At 33.5% G+C, this 21536-nt stretch overlaps 1 protein-coding gene across 5 annotated transcripts in view; it reads left to right on the top strand.

Annotated features, from left to right (window-relative positions):
* LOC150110675 (ecotropic viral integration site 5 ortholog-like) overlaps positions 1–21536 on the top strand; it is a 283516-nt gene that overhangs the window by 221587 nt on the left and 40393 nt on the right. For all 5 annotated transcript variants that reach the window (XM_090400284.1, XM_090400267.1, XM_090400257.1 and 2 more), the window contains exons 13-14: positions 8066–8215; positions 13957–14121. In XM_090400284.1, coding sequence (XP_090256410.1) covers positions 8066–8215; positions 13957–14121 — 315 coding nt within the window. The remainder of the gene's footprint in view (positions 1–8065; positions 8216–13956; positions 14122–21536) is intronic.

Here is a 21536-nt window from a genome sequence, read left to right as displayed (position 1 = left end):
CCTGTTTGTCCAAAGTAGGACAGATTGCAGTTACAAGGAACTTGATACACACCAGGCAGAGACATAGCTGAGTGTTTATCTTTAGAAGAGGGGAAATAGGTGGATATTTTGTTAATAGGTATATAAGTGGTTGTTAAATCATATTTCTTCAGAATTCTTGAAATTAGTTCTGAGATCCCAGAAATATATGGAATTGGAACTCGACGTATTGAATATTTGTTGTTCTGGATTGGATTGTAGGAATCAAAAAGATGTTGTATACTATATAAAGTTCAGCGAATCCAAGCGTAAGCAAATACCTGGATAGTGCAACACATAACCCATTTGGTACTGAGGCAACTCATAGCAAGGGTGGAGCAAGCTCCGATCACTGTTCTTGGTATTTACTCATAATGTGAAACCCAGCTCCTAGGAGCTGTATCACTGTTCTACATTATGAGAGAAGGTCACTACCCAGACCAGTTTCAACCTTATTGAGGTCTCATCAGTAAGTAGGTAGACCTAGTTAATACCAAGTTTGTAGCGAACAGAACTTGCATACCCTACTATGTCTAACTAGGTCTACCTACTCACTGATGAGACCTCAATAAAGGTTGAAACCGGTCTGGTAGTGACCTTCTCTCATAATGCAGAACAGTAATACAGCTCCTAGGAGCTGGGTTTCACATTATGAGTAAATACCAAGAACAGTGATCGGAGCTTGCTCCATCCTTGCTATGAGTTGCCTCAGTGTTACACTACCAAAATGGGTTATGTGTTGCACTATTCATGTATTTGCTTACACTTTGACTCGCCGAACTTTATATAGTTTCTATATTCGGCTTGAAACTCTTTGAGTTTCTTATTTGGCTATGAAACAATATGGGATGTAATATCCCTGAACTTAAATAATTTCACATCGCCGAATTGAAGCCTTTGGCTCTTCATATAATTAGTAATGTTGTATACTTTTTTCAGAGAAGCCATTTAATTTCATGTGATGTTTGATAGTTGAAAGTTCTTTCTGTAATTCATGAGAAGTTGAACAATCAGTTCTAGCTTGTTGGATTAAGCACTTTATGATTCCTGTTTTTTGATAAGGTTGATGAGCAGATTGTTTGAGAATATAATGTCCAGTGAAAGTGGGTTTTCTGTAAACTGTTGTTGTCAGAATACCTGAAGGTGAAAGGATGAGGAGGACATCTCAAAAGGATAACTTGTTGTCTTTTTCAATCTCCATGGTAAACTTAATACAAGGATGTAAGGAATTGATTCTGGCTAAAAAGGAAGGTAAGGAATCTCTGTTATGAGGCCACACTGAAAAGATGTTGTCTATATATCTTGCCCAAAAGGATGGTTGAGGGAATATAGATGAAACAGGATGCCTTCTAGATGTTCCAAATAAAAGTTGGCTAGAGCAGGTGCAAGTGGACTTCCCATGGCCATTCCTTCAACTTCGTTGTAGAATTTGTTTTGACATAAGAAATATCCAGAGTGCATCACGAAATCAAATAATTTTATAATGTCTTGTGGGAAGATGTCAGCAAGTAATTGTAAAGTCTCTTTGAGAGGTATATAGAGCTTCTACATCGAAGCTCACCATAAGATCAGTAGGTTGTAATGAGATATTTTTTCATTTATTTAGGAAAGCCAAAGAGTTTTTCAAAAAAGAGCATGATTTGCCTATATGTGATTTTAATAATTTCGCTAAATGTTTAGCTATGCGATAAGTAGGTGAATCAATACAGTCCACTATATGACGAAGAGGAATATCTGTCTTGTGTATTTTAGGTAGACCATAAAATCTAGGCGGTCTTGCGAAATGTGTTTTTAGCCTTTCTATCATGTCTGAATCCAAACTTATCACCTCATCTAGAAGGGAATTTAATTTCTTCAGTTGCCTGTTGGTAGGATCATGATTAAGTTCTTGGTATGTTGAGCAATCACGAAGAAGTAAAAGAGAAATTTTCTTCTATAGTTTGAAGAATCTATAATTATCCAGAATCCCACCAATAGGCAACTGAAGAAATTAGATTCCCTTTTAGATGAGATGATAAGTTTGGATGCATGAACGATAGAAAAGCTAAAAACACATTTTGCAATTTCAATACGTCGAGTTCCAATTCCATATATTTCTGGGATTTCAGAACCAATTTCAAGAATTCTGAAGAAATATGATTTCACAATCACTTATATACCTATTAACAAAATATCCACCTATTTCCCATCTTCTAAAGATAAATGCTCACCTATGTCTCTGCCTGGTGTGTATCAAGTTCTTTGTAACTGCAATCTGTTTTACTTTGGACAAACAGGACGCTCTATAGAAAAAATAATTCAAGAACATCAATCGTACATTCAGCACAATAAATCCGATAAGTCTGGATTGACTCAGAACGGGATAGAGACAAGCCACAACATCCTCTGGTCCAAGCCTCTCGTTCTACACAGATTTCGCTATAAATTTGAATGCCTATTTAAAGAAAGTGCTGAGGCCTTACTTCAACACCCTAACTTGAATCAAAATGACTGTATTTCCTTATAAAAAAATATGGGAAAGTTTAATCAGGATAACACATTAATTTTTTTTTTATTTTTAAATTGAGACTTGTAATTCCTACATTAGTCTAATGTTATTTATAAATTAAGATTATTACATGAAATTATGAATTAATACCTAAAGTTTAATCATCACTCTGATGAAATTTTTCCTCTCTGTAATACTTAGCAATGTAACATCATGCGGCTTGTTCTACTTTTAAATGATCAATTGTTGGTATTCCACCTTGTTAAAAACTGTTCCTATGTAGCCACTGAAGATAGTCTGTTATTTTCAGACTGAAATATTTGGCAAATATTAAAGTAATCTTGGGTAGAATAATAGTTAATACAGATGATATCAAAATTTTGCTGGGTGATTTGGATATATTGGCAGACTGGGCAAAGGAGAATGGATGTCAGTGTATGTGGCAAAGCGTAGGGTTTTGCATTTTGGGGTGAAAAGATTACCATATGTATACCACAGTGGTGGAACTGTACTCCAGGAAATTGATGAAGCCAGAGACTTTGAAGTGTTTTGTGGATAGGGAATTAAAGTTTGGGGGGAGGACATATGGCAAATGTAGCTAAAACAACTCATCAGATCACTTGGTTATTGAAGAATACTTTGAGTAGAGACAAGCAAGTTATTCTTCCTCTTTATCGAGCCTTGATAAGACCCATTTTGATTACTGCACGCAGATCTGGGCGCCAGGGTTTCTTGGTGGTGAGGAGGAGGTGGAGATGATCCAGAGGTGAGTGACCAAGATGCTAGCAGGTGTATGGAGTGAACCTTATGAGAACAGGTTGAAGATTTGTGGGTTACAGAAACTGGTTGATAGGCAGAAAAGAATTTGAAAATGTCTTCCCTGCTGTTAAGAAATTTTGGTGTCAGTGTCATCTTTCTTATATGATAAAGAGCATCCAAGATATTTGATGCAGTTAGTTTGTTCTAAAATTTTATTTTCAATTATTATTTTACTTCTTGACTGGAGATGGTCCTTTAAAAGTCACGATTTTCTGTTATTTCGATTCCCATTTTTAGCAGTTGTGTTTAAGGAAAAGATTGATCTCTGGAGTTCATTTTTACTTTTTGCTATGATTTCGTCATCTGTTTCATCTATATCGATATTAGAGCAGTGGCGGCTCATGGCTTGAAATCATGGTGGGAGTACTGCAACTTTTGAAATATACATACGCTCTGTAAGTAATACATGTTTGGATAAAATATCAAAATTATGGTAAAAATTCAAAAATAAATTAAACACGAAACAGTATTGTTTGTTATCGATAAAATTATGCAGTTTGGTATAATTCAAAAGTACTTAAAAATAAAATCCATTATCATAATCCCAATAATGTTCTAAAATAAAAACTATAACAAATGTTATGTCTTTAATAGTGATGTCCAAATATTTAAAGAGATGGAGTAAACACAATAAGCACTATGAACACTACTACTGGCGCAAACTACATATAAACAGCAGTGGAACTGCGTGACGGACAGTGCTGCATTATGCTAATTATCTAATTAGCTCGCATCTAACTATGATGTGCATATGCTTGCACATGTAGCAATATGACACTGTGGTAAACACAGTGCTGCTAGTGTCCTTCACCCTCCTAAGTGCTACAAAAAGGATTTTTATTATTTTTTATACAAAATAAGAGAATTATATAGGATTGTTGATGATAAAATTAAATATTACAAGCAAATATAAATAAATTAATAAATATATTTATATATCGGGAAAAATTGGGGGTGCTGCAGTTCCTCAGTGCCTATGCATGAGCCACCCCTGTATTAGAGTGATAATATTGGGCTTCCTTGATGAATTCCTCTCTTTATTGGTTTTCATTCTGTAACTTTTTCATTGATTCCTCCAGATGTTTGATTTTGATACACACCAGTTATTGCTGAGAGCAGCTTATTTGGAATGTTTAACTTGAGTATAATTCACAATTATATTGAAGATTACATACAGAAATCAGGGAACAAATTAAACAGTATATGAATAATCATGCTTACATTCAATTATTTATCATCATTGAACTTAAGTACATGTTTATGACCATATTGAATGCTATCAAAGATAGCAATCAGACACTTTATGGAAGAGCAGAACATCAAAAAAAAAAAAAAAAGACAGTACTGTGAGAAGACAGGATGAAAAGAAGTTATATAAAAATAAATCGCTTGGTGGTGTGGGTTGAATTGAAACACCCATCAACTTAGAAATAAAATCAAAGAAGCATTCGAATCTTAATAACAGTGAGGCTTCATGTGTAGACAGAATTCACGTAACGTTAATTAAGGCCATAAGAAATGAAAGATAAGTGTTCAGTTAGGGGCAAAAGGTGGGAAAATGTGAGTGTGGTGTGGTGTGTTGGAAGTGAGCAAAGATAAATATGAGTGATAACATGAAAGAAGAAATGGAAGACGAGACTTACAAGATGCAGCTTGTGTGTGAAAAGAGAGAGAGAAATAAGTGAGTGATATATGTACTTATGTGCAGTCTTCCACAGGACAATACCTGAGCTAAAACAACTGGAGAAATATTTGGTGAGTGGAAGAAAGTGGAATTAGCAGAAGAAAGAACAGTTAAGAGAAAGAATATGAAAGAGGATAGTAAGGAAAGTTTTGTATAGTGATTTTATGATAAAAGGAATGCTTGATGATAGCATAATGAAATTGTTCCCCAGATGTTAAAATTAAACATGTTACTGTTAGGATGCAGAGACAAAAAGTGAATGAAATAGAGGATTGTTTTGCAGGTGACAAGAGTAGTATGGAAGAATATATGAAAGGTTTCCTGGAACAAGTGAGAGAGAAAGAAAGAAAGGAAAAAAAAAGAAAAGACAGAGTCTGCTGCTACAATATGATAGAGGCGAGTTAAGATGGAATATGATTTGAGTCATTGCACTGGTTGTGCAGGTGGAATGACATTCTTTTGATGAACAGAAGGATTTGTGAGTGATGCACTTGAATGTGGAGTGAGTTGTCTGGAGGGAGTTTTGATCATTTTCCCACTAGAGAAGAATAATTAAATATGGTTAATGTGTAAAAATATAGCTTATAAATTTATCATTCATACTCAAATTCAGTTGAAACACAACTTTTGAAGTTGACAGTGCGCTTATGAGAATACAACATGTATCAGATTTCCTTGTCTAGCACTAGTCATTGCTTATGTTTTTCAACTTAGTTTATTTGGCTGTTAAAGTAATAATGCACACATACATACTTTTTTTACAATCAAGACAAGTTCAAACTGTCATACTCATCTAGAGCCAGCTTTGACAAACATCCATGCCCAAGGTTGAATTCAGACTTGCTTGTTGGAGAGCAGGTATGCTGCCAACTAGGCTGGCAATTTATGATGGCAAATCAATGCTTTCTATGTCATTTCTTCAGTTATGCTCAATATAGTTTTTGAGGCCTTAAAATTGAGTGGAAATATTGACTATAAATTGTAAGTCTGGTAGTGAGCCCAAGAGAATGCCACAATTTATATATAAATTGCTGTATCCCCTCATGGGAATTTCATTTGAAATTTCACATGTTCTAAAGCAGCGCTTCCCAAACTGTGGGCCGCGAAATAATGAAAACAAATTTAAAATGTTTTAAGACTAAGTAGATTTTTTTATCTTAAAAGAAACGTATTTAATTTTTTATTATTTATTATTTCTTTTTTGTTATTTTTATATTTTAATGGAAAAAAAATCGCACATTCGTGTAGGTTCACAAATTTTGCTTTCTATGTATTTCGGTGCTTAATGAATATTAGTAAATATATGCTTATTCATAAAGTTTCATTTCAAAGCAGAAATCTAAGAATTACAGTTTCAAATATTTCACCTGATATTGACTTTTTGTGTAGCAATATTGAAACACATCCATCACATTAAATGTTATTAAACTTCTTTTGTTTTTAATTCTTTCTTTATTACTAATCGTTTTACGTTTCATGCATTTGTATGGTAAATGTACAATAACAATATATCTATATAAAAAGATGAGATAATGTGCCATGTCAAATGTGTATGTAAGATGCTAAAAATGTATTATTTGCATTTGATTTTTGCAATATTTGCGGTGTATGTTTTGTATTGAATATAAATACAATCAATATTATAATAATGTAATGTTTATATTAAGATTTTTTTTTTTCGAGGGGGGGCCGTGAACTATTTTAATTTTTACAAAGGGGGCCCTGACATCCAGAAGTTAGCACTGTTCTAAAGTATAACATTCAGACCTACTGCAAGCCACATGAAAATCAAGCTACCCTTATCTGCTCACCAAAAGATTTTCTCCATCATCTTAGACCATCCTGCAAGATCTACTGCAAGTCTTGATTCTGAAGACTGTCTCTTTGAACAAACATCAATAACTACTTGCTACAGTAATTCTGGGGTAGCAGACCATGCCATGGATACAGATCACTGGTTTCAGTGGGAAAAAACTTTTCTCTTGTACTGGAGCAGATATAAATCTGAGAGCCTATTTCTAGAATATGCCTCAGCATTGCATCAAATCATAACAAATTCGGGCCTCATTTTACTGAAAATAATGACACTTTCAAGTTTCCATCATTGCCCTCATAGAGGGCACTAGATAGGGCTAGAATAATTTCTTCGCACTCAATCTGTGTTTGCTTTCGTACCAGTTTACCTGCATACACATGCTCAGTGTATTTCTTTGTGTCCATGAGATGCCTTTGTGATGAAGCTAAAAATATTGGTGTAATAATTTATTAATTAAATTATTATTATAAAATATAGTTAGTATTATTCTAAAATACTAGCATTATTATTAGTTTAGTGAAATAAACACATGTTTGTTTAATTGTTCTTATAAGAAAGATGCCTATTAAGAGTTATTCTAAACAAGATCGAAATCAAAATTAAGACTAAAATGCCTGAGAAACAGATTTCAAAAAGGGCAGGATCAGATTCTTTGCACTGAGAGTTAAGAAACATAAGTAGTTCAGACTTCCTCTTGTGATGTATTTTATAGATTATTCAGAGGTTTTTGACTTTGTTCAGCATGTGAAATTAAGGGGGCGGTGGGGAGATTGGCAGTGAAAGAAATGGACTTTTCTCAACACATTGTCAGGCTCATTGTTAATTTGCACAGTGAGTAGAGGGCCACTGTGAGAACAGGTGTAAGATTAATTAACTGGATTTGAATAGACAAGGATATTTAATCTCTCCTCACCTGTTCCACATCTATACCGATTACCGATGACAAGCCTATAGCAATGGATGAACCAAAGGCAGAAATTAGGATACAGTACAAATATGTCAGCACTCTGCTGATGCAAGGTACTTTTCTGTATGTATTCAGATATTCATATTTGAATCCATATATAATTCATTATACATTTGATAAGTTCAATTTTGTCTGATTAAAATTGTAAAAACTTATTTTTTTATTATCATATCTACTCCGAATGTGTCTTTGTATAATCATTTAGTTGCTGCAGTTTGTCATTAAGAACTTATAAATTTTCACTAGACTTAACTTTTCCCCTTTTTTTTTTAGTCTCTTAAATTATTGAGAGAAACAACACCAGATAGTTCCATTGCTAGTCTTGAAGAAGAACTAACTGCTGTAAAATTACGTGAAGCTGAAAGCAAGCTCCTTGTTAAAGAACTTCGTCAGAAAGTAACAGATCTTAAAGTTATGGTTAAGGTAAGACATGATGTGAAATTAAAACCACTTTCATAATTACAAATTTATAGTTTTTGAATAGTTATTAACAAAAACTTGGAGATAAATTTCTTAGATTTATTCATTATTATTCATCAGTAGACACTCTGCTAAAATTAAAACTTGAACATTGAACAATTAAAACTTGAACGATTTTGGGATCTCTTAGTTCTTAATTTGCAGCAAAGAGTGCATTTATTATAATATGATTGGCTGATTGAAGTTAGCATTTGGATTTTAATTTCATTCATAATCTTTTTCATGTAACATAATTGCTTTTTTTTTTTTTTTCCTTGCCTTCACAATCTAAGTTTTGACAATGTCAGTTTTGAATTTGTATCTAATACCTGTGATTATAATCCAAAAATGCTGACTACTTTCAACCTTGGAGATGAAAACTGCTCATAATACTGTTGTAAAATTGTGTATAGAAGGATTTTTATACAAAAATACCTTATATACCGATTTTACTGGTAAACGAAATTCCAGTCAATATACTTGTGTTTAACTAGCAAAATTTGTATAGTTTAGTAATAAGGAAATTTTAACATTACACAATAAAATTCTTGTGTAATGTTAAATAGTATAACCGCCAAAGTTTTTGTAAAATGACAAAAAAGTTAAATGTGAATTAATTTGTCACAAGAACGTTCCAGACAAAGATATTTCCAGATGGATTATCTTATTAACTTATAACCTAGGGCGATTACAATCATGAAGGTCAAATATGCCCAGGGGTTTCCAGCCTTGATGCAACGACCGAAAAAGGTGGCGGGTGCAGAACCACGTAATACCCAGGGGATTAATATGTCGACACAGGGGTTGGGTCATTTTTGCGAGGTCACAGAGGTCACGGAGTCGAACGAGATCCAGAGTCAGGGAATCAAAGAACAAAGGTTACAACGATGTAAGTTACAGCTACGGAGTTACGATGTAAGTTACGGCAATGGAGGTGAATGGCTACATAGTCACAACGGAGCTTTGCCAATCATCTTAAGGTGGAAGGCCACACAGCTGGGGAGGCAGATTTAGATGTGTGTGTGGCAGAATAAGTTAGTCTTCATTTCTGTTTTGGATCCAGGTTCAGGAAAGTTGCCCCAGTTCAAGATTGGAGCCCTGCATTCCAGCCAGTAGACGCCAGAAGTGCGAGACAACTAATTAGAGTTGCTTTTAGAAGAAAGTAGATACCGATTTTTCATGCTGCCAAGTTACCTCGCAAATAGTAAAAAGAGATCTCACAAATCCCGAAGAAGGTACCCATATGCGTTGCCAAGATCGGAAGGTAATAGAAGAAACTGATTTCAAGAATCTATCAGAGAGAAACAGACAACTGATTCAAAGTAAGATCTTTCTATTGTTTTACTAGAGAATTTGTGACAGAGATTCGTTTCAAGTTATTGTTTGTAATGATACATAAGGACTATAGGCATTTAGCTAACAATTGAATTGTCTTGTTCAGTTATATGTGAGAGAAAACTTATCAGAATTTAAAGTGATATATTGTGTGCTTAATATTGTTAATTTTTGCTGAGCCTGCATTTGTTTATATGAGATTGCTCTAAGTGTGACTAAGTGGGTAACATAAGTAGTTCCATAGACACATGGTCCTATAGGAATTATTTACATAAGAGGAGTGATTGTAATTGTGTTTGAGTCGCTATTGAAGTATAGAACTTGAAATTTTAGTATTGTTTTTTTGTACAATTCTTTGAACATGAATAACTTGTTTTCTTGTTTAAATAATTTGCCTGATTTCTGTTACCAATGCACTGCTCATTAAATTCGAATCTGTGTGTCTTTGAATAGCCACGACTGTAGAAAAGAAGTTTTACGTTACTAGATTTGGTTATAAGTAAGAGAGGAAGGTTCCGTGATTAACTGAGTGTTTTTTCTATGGAGGGATACTCATCCCCTATCCACGAATTTTGTTGGTATAGCTAAAATTAGTGGATAATTCGTGTTTTTCTAAACTGAATTTTTCAAAATTCAGTTTAGAAAAACACCAGTTGTTCAGACAAAGAGATTGGCTCCAACTTGAGGCATTCTCTTAGTTTTGAAAGTTTTGCACACTAGAACAATAATATTTGGGGCCTTGAGTCAAAAGTGAATTAAGTTGAGTGAGAGGATTGTGAGTTAAGAGATTAAATCATGCAACGGATTATATACTCGGAATACGACTGTTAAGATTAAAGTTAAAGTACATTAGGTAAAGTGAAATTTTGAAGATATCTTTTAGATAAGATAAACGTAGATTTTATAATGGCGCAGACCAACAAGATTTAATAACATAACTAAAAATTTACATAGTTTTACAATGCCGCAGCTGGTAGGATTTAATTAGAATAATAAGATTTAATTAAATAAATAACAACCAATACATAATTTTACACTGTACAATATTTTTGATAAGTTTACATATGTAAAGGAAACTATAATTTATTAAATATTCCTATATTGTCAAAACCGTTATTTTGCTGAGTAAAGCAGCCAGCATTAATAGTAAACATAAATAATTTAATGATGTCATGAGGGAAATCTCCTTGTAAAAGTTGTGGAGTTTCTTTAAACTGAGAAACTACATCCAAAGAAACCATCATTTTGGACTCTTAACTCCTGAAGATCTCATTTTTAATATATTTGATATATTTGATATCAAATACCAAAATTATATTTGATATAAGAGCTACTTTTGCCAATGATGTTTCATAGAAGTCTTAAAGGATATTTGCCAAATAATAAGTTTTTTATGTTGAGCTCATACACGAGAGGTTGGTTGATCAACATATGGTACATTAGTTCCATGTATGGGTAGTGGGTTGGGAAAAACGAACTTGTTTACATTTGATTTAAATGACTATATATATTGTATTCCTTGTGAAACACAACAGGAAGAAAACTTCCACAACACAGCAGTTGCAGGATGAAGGAAGAGGAAAAGAAACTTTTTCTGTTTTTTAAAAGGTGCACTGTGAAGGGATGTTGAGCAGCAGCTTCATGGGGTTCCAATGAGCTTAGTACTAAGTGGAGGAATTATTGATGTTATTTCAGATGAGTATTTCCCATGGAAATATTTGTAGAATATACATATGGCAAAAATCAAACATCTGTGCAAAAGTGGGGGGGGGGGGTTGGTAAGAGATGGGTCATTAATAAGTCTAATTGCTCTCTTCTGTATTGAGTCAAGCATTTTGAGGGAACTTTTAGGGGTCCCACCCCTTATGAGGATAAGTCGAAGATTTTTGGGTTACAGAAATTGATTTATATGTGTGATATGATTTGGGTGAATGTGATTGAGACATATGAATTACTGAAGGGTTTTTATAAGATTAATATGGAGGAAATTTTTGCTTGGAGTGGTGAATGAGTGGAATAGGTTGTTAGTCTGTTGTGGGTGCATTTACTGCAAATAAGTTCAAAGCAGAGTATGATAGATATTATACAAATGCTGGATAGTTTTTGGCATATTTTTTTATTGCCTTCCTTGATGAATCTAAGGCTCTATGGAATTGCCCATATAATAATAGACTACAAAACCATCGAAAGGCACAGTCAGTTTTATTCATAATTTTATAAAATGTATAATTTATTTCATCAGCTGAAATTAAATTTAAGTGGAAAATGTGCCTATTGTAGCCGTCCTTGTTTTTGAAAAATCCTTACATGACCTAAAAAATAGATATTTTTTATAAACAAAGCAAATTTAGGCATGATGAGTTATTTGAATGTAACTCCATTGACAAGTTTTAATTTATAGCTCAGTATAAATCTTCACATAATCATATTTATTATATATTTTTAAATTGGAAAAATTCCCAATAGCTTTGCTCATGACCAAGGTTTCAGTATTGTTTTTCATTGGGCATATTTTTAACCACTGAATCACTGGGGGATCTCAAGGATGTTTCATTGGCTGCATGTTAAGATAGTGGTGAGCATTATTCTTCTGTTGGCAGTTTAATGGAAATGAAACACAAAACATGAGAATGAATTAGATGATTTAATGATTCCAATGTTTTGCTTTGCCAAAGAGGCCTCAATAAAGGTACTGTATAAAAGTGATAGGCATCTAGTACAGAGGAAGTAGAAACGATTAAACCTACCTTAAAGTTTTGGGACTACCTGCTAGGTGCCTATATATATATATATATATATATATATATATATATACACACACACACGAGGGATGTCCAGAAGGTAAGTTCTGATGGACTGTCAGAGAAACATAAATATACTTACGAAAGAAACTTTATTGGAAATTAAAGTAGACATCTTTCACTACTTTTCTACATAATTTTCACTACTTTTCTGCCATTGTTCAGGCACTTATCATAACGGGGCACCAAGAGTTGTATACCTTCGTTGTAGAAGATTGCTGCCTATGACGCAAACCACATATTCACTGCTTCTTTGACCTCGTCGTAGTCTTGAAACTGCCAGCCACCAAGGAATGATTTCAGATGTTTGAACAGGTGAAAGTCGCTTGGTGCAAGGTCAGGACTATATGGGGAATGATGGAATTGTTCCCAGCCAAAGGTGGCGCGAAGTTGTTGTGTTATGCCACCTGTGGGTGAGCAGGCATTATCATGAATCAAAACGATGCCCCTGGTAAGCATGGCATGTTGTTTATTCTGGATCACACAACGCAGTTTCTTAAAGGTTTGGCAGTACATACTCGTTGATTGTGGAGCCTTGACCCAAGAAGTCACGGTGGGCAATTCAATTTTCTTAGATATTATAAACACACCAAGAAGCATATGCACTGTGAGAATGTCTGAAAATGGCACCAATGCCTTGCTAAGGAATCAACAAACTCAGCACCATTGCGATCACAGCGCTGCAGTGAAAATATTTAAAAATGGAACTTACTTTCTGGACGTCCCTCGTATATATACCCTCCCCCATGCTAGTAGTCTTGAGTATTGCACAAGACTTCAGAATTCAGTTTCCCACATCTATATTTATTTTAGTTAGCTTGCATTTTTTAAATGCATCAGTCAATTCCAGAAAAGTGCTGGTTTGTATTTGTTGCAGTGAAGTATAGATTTTCTTCCACTTGATTTTGCAAATTCCATGGTATGGACATCTAGACCTTATTGTCTATAGTTGTGCTATTCAAGTAATTTAGTTAATTTTGAGTATTGTTTTGAGCAAAATGTTTATAAAGAAAGCTGTCTTGTTTGAAGTTGTGGCCAAAAAATGTGAATACCTTTTTTGTATGAAGAAAGTCTGAAGAATTCCTTACAGCTTGTTTCAAGAGAATTATTTTTCAAAACATGTTTTAACTTGAGAGGCCAGCCAATAACTCCTCTTCTTAGAATGATAAATTTATTTTCTCAGTTTCAAAACAAATAGTGCCATGTTGAAATATCATGTCTAAAACATAAAATTCTTTTCTGCGAGTCACTTTTGTAAGTGCCTAAAATCAGCTAGCCAGAGTACTTAAATTAAACTGACTTGATTAAATAAAATTTACCTGGATTTAGGTGATAGCCAATTAACTAGGATTCTGAATAACAGAATTGTAGGATTCTCGATAATAAATGATCAGACAAGTTTTCATTTGCATTAAAGAACCTAATTGAAATTCTATATTTTTATGAGGATTTTTTAATGCCATGTTGTTTCTGAGAACATGGGTTATTTTTAAATCAAATGGTTTAAGAAAGTATAGAACAGAATTTATGGTATAATTAGCTTAACCATGGGATTTTGCATTATGATAGAAACATCTAGAAGAGTCCCAGTCTGATGACCCTGTAAGTCAGAAGAAAGCAAAATCAACCATCACTTTGTTACAAGAAGAGCTACTAATAGCAAAGCTGTCTGAAGCTGAAGCAGTAGCAGAATTAAAAGAATTGAGACAAAGAGTAATGGAGTTAGAAACACAGGTAAATATTGTATTTGCTTGTTGCAGATATGTAGTCATTTTCTTCATTATCTTGAATATTTAAGAAAATTAATACTTATGAATGGATATCAGTTTTTTCTTTTAGATTGTCATAATGCATACAAATAATAATCTTAGAGATTGGATTTTATTATTAAAATATTAAAACAATGTTTACCATGAAATGGCTTATTTTAAGAAAAAAAAATCAATATATATGCGTTTAAGCATCCCTCTTTATTTAAGCCTTATATTAAGATATCCAGTTATTTTGCTTTCATTTATGATGCATAAAAATAATATCAGAGCTCAGATTTTAAAATATTAAAGGGTTGTTAAAGGATCAAAACCAGATAACTGGGAGAAGACCTCCACACTGCCTTTCAAGAATGCAGAGAACTAACTGGGGCTTTTGACTGATGTCCAATTTACCATGGATATTAGTCATGGATAATTCACCACATTGTGCATCCCATTAATGGGTATCTACTAGGTACTGAACAAACAAGGATGGACTGGCAATTTGGGACTTAGCCGACCAAATTATACTTTCTGCTTGCTTAACACATCAGGGCAATTGTCTCTCTCACCATGAACCTAACCATCTGGCGAAATCAGCGGAATTGCTGGCAGTTTCATTCCTGCATGTCACTGGACTCGCTACTTTTCGTGACTGACCATTTCTTCAATTGTAACTAATCCTGCATTGGGGGGGGGGGTAGTTGAAAAGGAACATTCTTTTCAGAATGTATTAAAAACAATAATTAAAGAGAATTGTATATTTGATTATTAGTTACTATACTTGATTTACTAAAATATGTAAAGAATAACAAATATAAAGAAGAAAAAGAATAGGTGTGAATAAAAATACTTTCAGTACTGTAAAATGGATTATGAATAATTTACATCTGTGATATTATATATGTGTGCTTGTGTTATTAGTTGTCTGGGGTGAAATGAAAAAGTGATCCTATACACTTCAGACTTTCATATTTGCATTTATGATGGGCATAATTAAAAAAAAAAAAAAAAAAAAAAAAACTTATGAATAGGTGGAAAGGGATTTGTTTGCAAAATATAAATCACTAACCAATAAGAAAAGTGACTGTACACATTGCTAGCTCAGTAAATATATAACTATAGGGAGGGGCTTATCCTATGATCTAATAATGCTGATCCAGGTGATTTATGTGGGTGTGACAGAAATTCATTGGGTTGACAGAGGAGCAAATCATCTTTTTACAATTTATTGTGCTTGTTATGTGTATTTCTTTCTTTTTTTATGTATTTCACTTTATTTACTAATGATCAGTTTTTTTCCCCTCCTCATAGTAGTATAATATATACATCAATAATTTTGTTCTTAATAGATTTAATTTTTGGAATTCACTTGTCAACTTGGAGTTTCACAATCCTGAGTTGTAGATAACTACTGATCTGCATATCTCTTAGTTTCTCTTACCATAAATTCCATTAGGGCATCATTTGGAAATGCAGAGTACACTTCAGATGGATTTTCCACATCAAGTGATAAAAGTAGCTCATCTTCTTACCATACTCCTCATAATCATCTGAATTATTCACTACATCTTTGAAAATTTGAATTTCATCAAATGCATTTTTTTCCCTTTTTGACAGCGGCTTAGGAAACTCATCACTAGAACGTGTGGATTTTCTGCATATGCTTCTTGTTTGTTGGCTTTCATCAAATGTATTCTTCTTATAGAATATAGGATTAATTTTTAGTTAGGAATAGATAAATTTTTACTCCCTATAGTATATACTGTCCAAAGACTGGAAGCAGCTCTCCCTATATAGTGAACAACACACCTTTCCCAACAGCCACTATATGAAAAGGTATCCGGAAAAGTTGCCCCCCAGCATTTCGTCCTCAGCACATCTCCCCCCTGGCACATTTCACCCCTGTAGATAATGAGTAAGCTACAAAAATGTAAATAATACACCTAATTTTTTAATAATTCTAATTTATTTTGTTTTAATAGAATAAATATACATTATTATTGTTTAAAACTCAAAGTTGTATGCAATGCCTCTAAGGTAATCAATTACATTACGATTTTGAAAATCTTGGACTATTGTTTTGATTCTCACAGAAATTGCAGCATACTTCTTGTTTCTTTGATTGCCTGAATTACCAGCAATTAGGTGTGTAATTTTGAAATTGTGCAGCCCTTGTTGTTTCTTTAAAGAAACAATGAATCGGTAAATATTTGGAAATAAAGTAGCACAAGTTTCCTAACATACCCTGTGCCACCCCTTCATGCCGTTGTTGGTACGTTGCTGGTCATTCAGTGTTTGTGTGTAAATATTCCACGATTCGATGGCAAAAATGGGTAATTGCCAGCCTCTCCGTTGTCTTCTTCAATATATGTATCTTCAAAGTAGTTTGCAATTACAATAGCTTCAATGGGTAAGTCATCAGCTTCAACTAAATCTTCAAATGCTTGAATAACATTAGCAGGAGGAATAAATGCCAATGCTGGAATCGAACGAGAAAATTCATGGTCTTGTAGTAGCACAAGTTTCCTAACATACCCTGTGCCACCCCTTCATGCCGTTATTGGTACGTTGCTGATCATTCAGTGTTTGTGTGTAAACATTCCACGATTCGATGGCAAAAATGGGTAATTGCCAGCCTCTCCGTTGTCTTCTTCAATATATGTATCTTCAAAGTAGTTTGCAATTACAGTTGCTTCAATGGGTAAGTCATCAGCTTCAACTAAATCTTCAAATGCTTGAATAACATTAGCAGGAGGAATAAATGCCAATGCCGGAATCGAACGAGAAAATTCATGGTCTTATTTGTATCGGGCTTTTAAACCTTCATTCTGTATCTTTCCCCAAACGCTTTGGGAAAGATGAAAAAAACAACTGTTATTTACAATACTAATACCAACATGGAAATTCTTGTTGGAAGGCTTGCATGGCACTTTGTTCGAAATCTGTCATAAGTCGCTGGGGTTGGAGACCCGGTTGTCGATTTTTAACTTCTTGAAGCAACTTGATGTATGTGGCACGAGTTTTGTTTGGCAGAAGCGTGTAGACCACTGGAATAACTACATTGAATTGAACCACATGAATTGTATAAAGCTGCTGGAAATGCGTGGGTACTGTGCTAAAAGTTGCATCAAAAAATCACTCCTGGCTATGCACTAATAACCGAAGATTGTTACTAGTGGAAAAAATAAGCATGCGACCTGGGAGCAGTTCGTTCTGAGAATCATACCTCAAAAACTGTCGTACGTTGCCATTGATAATTTATTGATAATTTTGTGGAATTACTAGGTCCTGGAGATTGCTCGGTACAGCAGGAGTACCATTGTTGCATCGAACATGACGAATGGTTTGTTTAAGTGAATCCTTTTTAGGAAGTAATGCCGTGACATTGGCATGAGCCTCTGCAATTACTGATGCAACAATTTGCTGTGGTCGTTCGTTCGTGGTTGTTGCATGTTGCCATATTTGACCAATCAATTGCAATGCTTCTGACCTTGCAGCTTGAGCTGCATGGTTATGTTTAGTTACAACTTTCACAACTGGGCCTTCCAAACTCTCTGTCCAAACATGCCCTTTGCAGGTGGAACGTCTTTCACAAACCCAGATTCCATGTTGTTCATCTACAGTCCTCTTTGAAAACACGTAAATGTGGTTGTCATCATCTACCACTTTTCTTTTGCCTCTTATTGACGGAACACTTCTTGCCATTGCACACACAGGATTAATCAATCAAGATGCAAAAATAATATGTAGATATTGCACTGCCTGCAATGCTCAGCTTGTTCATGCGATGCACAGCCGATAATCAGGCGTCGAAAACAGCAAACGGGCACTGTCCACTGTTCCCTCCCTCCCGTGTCCATCACTAACCACGTGACTATTACCCTCGTGGTTGAGTATGTATTCTTTCCATTGTGAAAGGATTAACAGTTCCAGTTAATACTTTCACAATAAAAAGAGAACCCTGAAGACATAGAAAAGGGAAGAAATTAGTTTAAAAGCTACGTGACACGAGTGTAATTTAAAAAATTTGTTCAGAAAAGTTAGAGTTATCAGCAGTTCGGTTCAAGTAATCGAGAGAGTTCGAGTTATCAAGATGTAACTGTATTTATATTTTTGTAACCTACTCATTATCTACAAGGGGCAAAATGCTGGAGGCGACTTTTCCGTAAACCATAAGAAAAACAAGTAGTTTTATTGCATCATTGAATAAGATACAGAGACATTTGCAGTCTGTGTAGACTGCAAATGTCTCTGTATCTTATCCAATTAGCCACAACTGGGATAAAAACGGCACTACCTAATGAAACACTTGTCCCCTCCACACAAACTATGCTCAGGACCGAGCCGTGTGGTTGTGCAGATTGTGTGCCGCACAAGGGCGCTTGAAGATAGGGGTGCCATTTCACGACTGGAAATAATAAAAAAAAAATATATATATATATAAATTTTCTTATTCTTGAATTATATCGTACTATATAAATATCACAATTACAAATTATAGTTAATGCAATAAAAATGAAATTTTAAATCAGTTAGATAATTATTAATTCTAAATAATCTAACAACATTTTAACTTACTACTTCACCAGTTTTTTATAATTTTCTTTGAAGTGAAACATTATCAATATTACCACAGATTTTATTTCACAGAGTAAGCATTGACTCAGTGAAAATTGTATAAATATTCTCGATTGTTTATTATATTTTTAGTGGAAATTGTTAGTTTAAGACAAACCATGAATTCATACCATTGACAGGGTGTAGCATAGAGGCAGCCTGCCTAATGGCCTAGCTTAATAAGGGCGCTCGTTCAGCCGTATTTCGGCAACATTATATTTTACAAAAATACAGCGTTTAGTTTAGCAAATAAAAAAGTGTCAGTTCCCATTGACAGTTAAATATGTGCTTATTATATTTTATTAATAAAAGAATTAGTCATACATACTAAAACTAAACATTTTCGAACCCACTTATTAGATACTTAAGGAAACAACCCATAAAGTATCATACGATGTGAATTTCATAAACTTTTATAGTGGTTTTATTTATATATATGTATATATGTGTATGTGTGTATATGTGTATGTGTGTATATGTATGTGTGTGTGTGTATATGTATATATGTATGTGTATATGTATATATGTATGTATGTGTGTGTGTGTATGTGTGTATGTATATGTATATATATATATGTAAAACCAGGTTTAAAATTGCTTGGTATCTTTAACATATATATATTAAATTATATTATGCATGAATTCTCCTACTCAAATTGGGAATCACTATCGCCCCCGACTTTCACATTTTACGCCCTGCAGTAAACGATACACCCTCCACAACAGCAACTATACTGCAGAAACATGAAAAACAATTAGTTTTATCATGTCACTGAATAAGGTTCACAGACATTTGCAGACTGTGTAATATATTTCTCAACAAATAGTGCAATTAAAGACAACTGGGAATATATAAACCCTAACTAATAATCACATCTCCTCCATTACAAATCACATGTTGCAGGTGCATCATATGTTTTTGCTTGACACTACCCCATCATGAATGTGTTAAAACTAAGAAATATACAGTGAATGCATTTCAGATATTATGGAAATTGGTTTAAGGAAATTAGCATTTAAATTCAATTGTCATGCTTGTTTTGTTTGGGTCGCGCGATCTTTTGTTAATACCACACCAATCAGAAACATAATGAACAAATTACGTATCTCAAGTCTTAAATTACTGGTAATTTTTGCTTGATATAATGCGAAAGAAGATGACTCTATTTGGGTAGATAACTTTGATTGCACACAAGGAAACCTCTCTCGAGGACAGAAGTAATGGAGAATAGAAGCTTCTTGGTAAGTCATACCCATTTTCAGTTTTTTTTTCCTGAAAACTTTAGTTTCCAAAAATCCCCGCATATATCTCACACCACGATTTTTAGCTTTAATTTTGGGAAAAAAGTGTGAGTTATAGTTGAGTAAATACAGTAATTTTTTTTAGCTTTCAAATTCTAAAGTATGGATCATTGGTTAAAGACTGGATTTATAAAACGCACAAAAGAGAGCAATATAGCAGATATAGAAAGAGGCAATTTCACTTGTCTCATTGATGATAAATTATTTATATTAAGTAAAAATGTATAGTATCTTTATGAATTTTGTTCTAATAGAACAAAATTTATCATTTTTTTTTGTTTAAATGTACATCTAAATTCAAATAAAACAGACGTTTACAATGAAATATATTTTTATTTATTATTATTATTTTGATAAGGGTATTTTGAAAAGGTACTTGGTAATAATGAAAATTAAAGAAGGGGTACACACATCTGAAGTTTCAGAAACACTGATCTATCCAAATATTTAGTCTGAAACATAGGTATATAGTACGATGTTCGTTTTCTTAAATTCAGCTTCGAATTTGGTTAGACGAATAGCATCTATCCAAATATGCACTTCTTACATTTTTTTCAGCGTCATTTCAATTTTGGATATGAAACATATTGAGTGTATTGTGTATTCTATGTTTAAGTAACTTTGGACAATTTTTGACTTGTTTTTGTGAATTTGGATTATTATTCATGTAAGTATGTCTATTATGAAAACAAAAGATTTTTATCTTATGTTGGGTAGACGTCTAGAAAATAAATAATTTTCAATAAGAGATGTATTTATATATTTGGTCTTGTTCTGGTTGGAAGACATTGGTCCTTTTACTAATTTCTTTTCTATGAATATTAAAATTATTTATTAATTCCTTAATTATTAAACAATTACCAGAATGTAAAAAATATTAAATATCACTGAGAAATCAATCAGTGCCTAATATCTGTACATGTGGATTTCAAAAAAATACCTAAAATGTAAGCATATTTATTATTCAAAACATCTGCAAAAACAAATTCTGTAGTAAAAAAAATAGTTTTGGGCCATTCACCTTAAAAATAATAGGGGTTAAAAAATAAGATTAAGGGAAAATTTCAGCAATTATTATTTATTTTGGTGGACAACTTTTAACGCTCCTCTTATTTTAAAGTCTAACCAAGTATGTTAACCCCCAGATGTCAGATAAAAAGCCAAAAGTTATCTGGGTGCTCAAAACAGGAAATTATGATTGCAACGAGTACAACATAAATTGGCTGGATCGCTGAATAAATTTTTAACTTCAGGACCACATAAAAAAACAAAGAACAGAAAGTTCTGGCTTTCGAATTTACATGCAAAAATGAAACTGGTCTGGCTGGACTGTCTACAGAAGTTGCAGCAGAAGAAATATTGGATTCTGATTCAGCAAAACACGAAACTTCAAATTTTACTTTAAATTTTAATGTTAATGATCCAGGTACTTGCCCGAATCATATAACTATCAAAGTTAGAGATTCTTTAGTTGCG

Source organism: Typopeltis vanoorti, chromosome 1 (assembly GCF_054136105.1).
Source record: "Typopeltis vanoorti isolate ZY-2024b chromosome 1, IOZ_Tvanoo_1.0, whole genome shotgun sequence".
NCBI lineage: Eukaryota > Metazoa > Arthropoda > Arachnida > Uropygi > Thelyphonidae > Typopeltis > Typopeltis vanoorti.
Note: the sequence above shows the minus strand (reverse complement) of the source record. Positions and strands in the feature narration are given on the sequence as shown.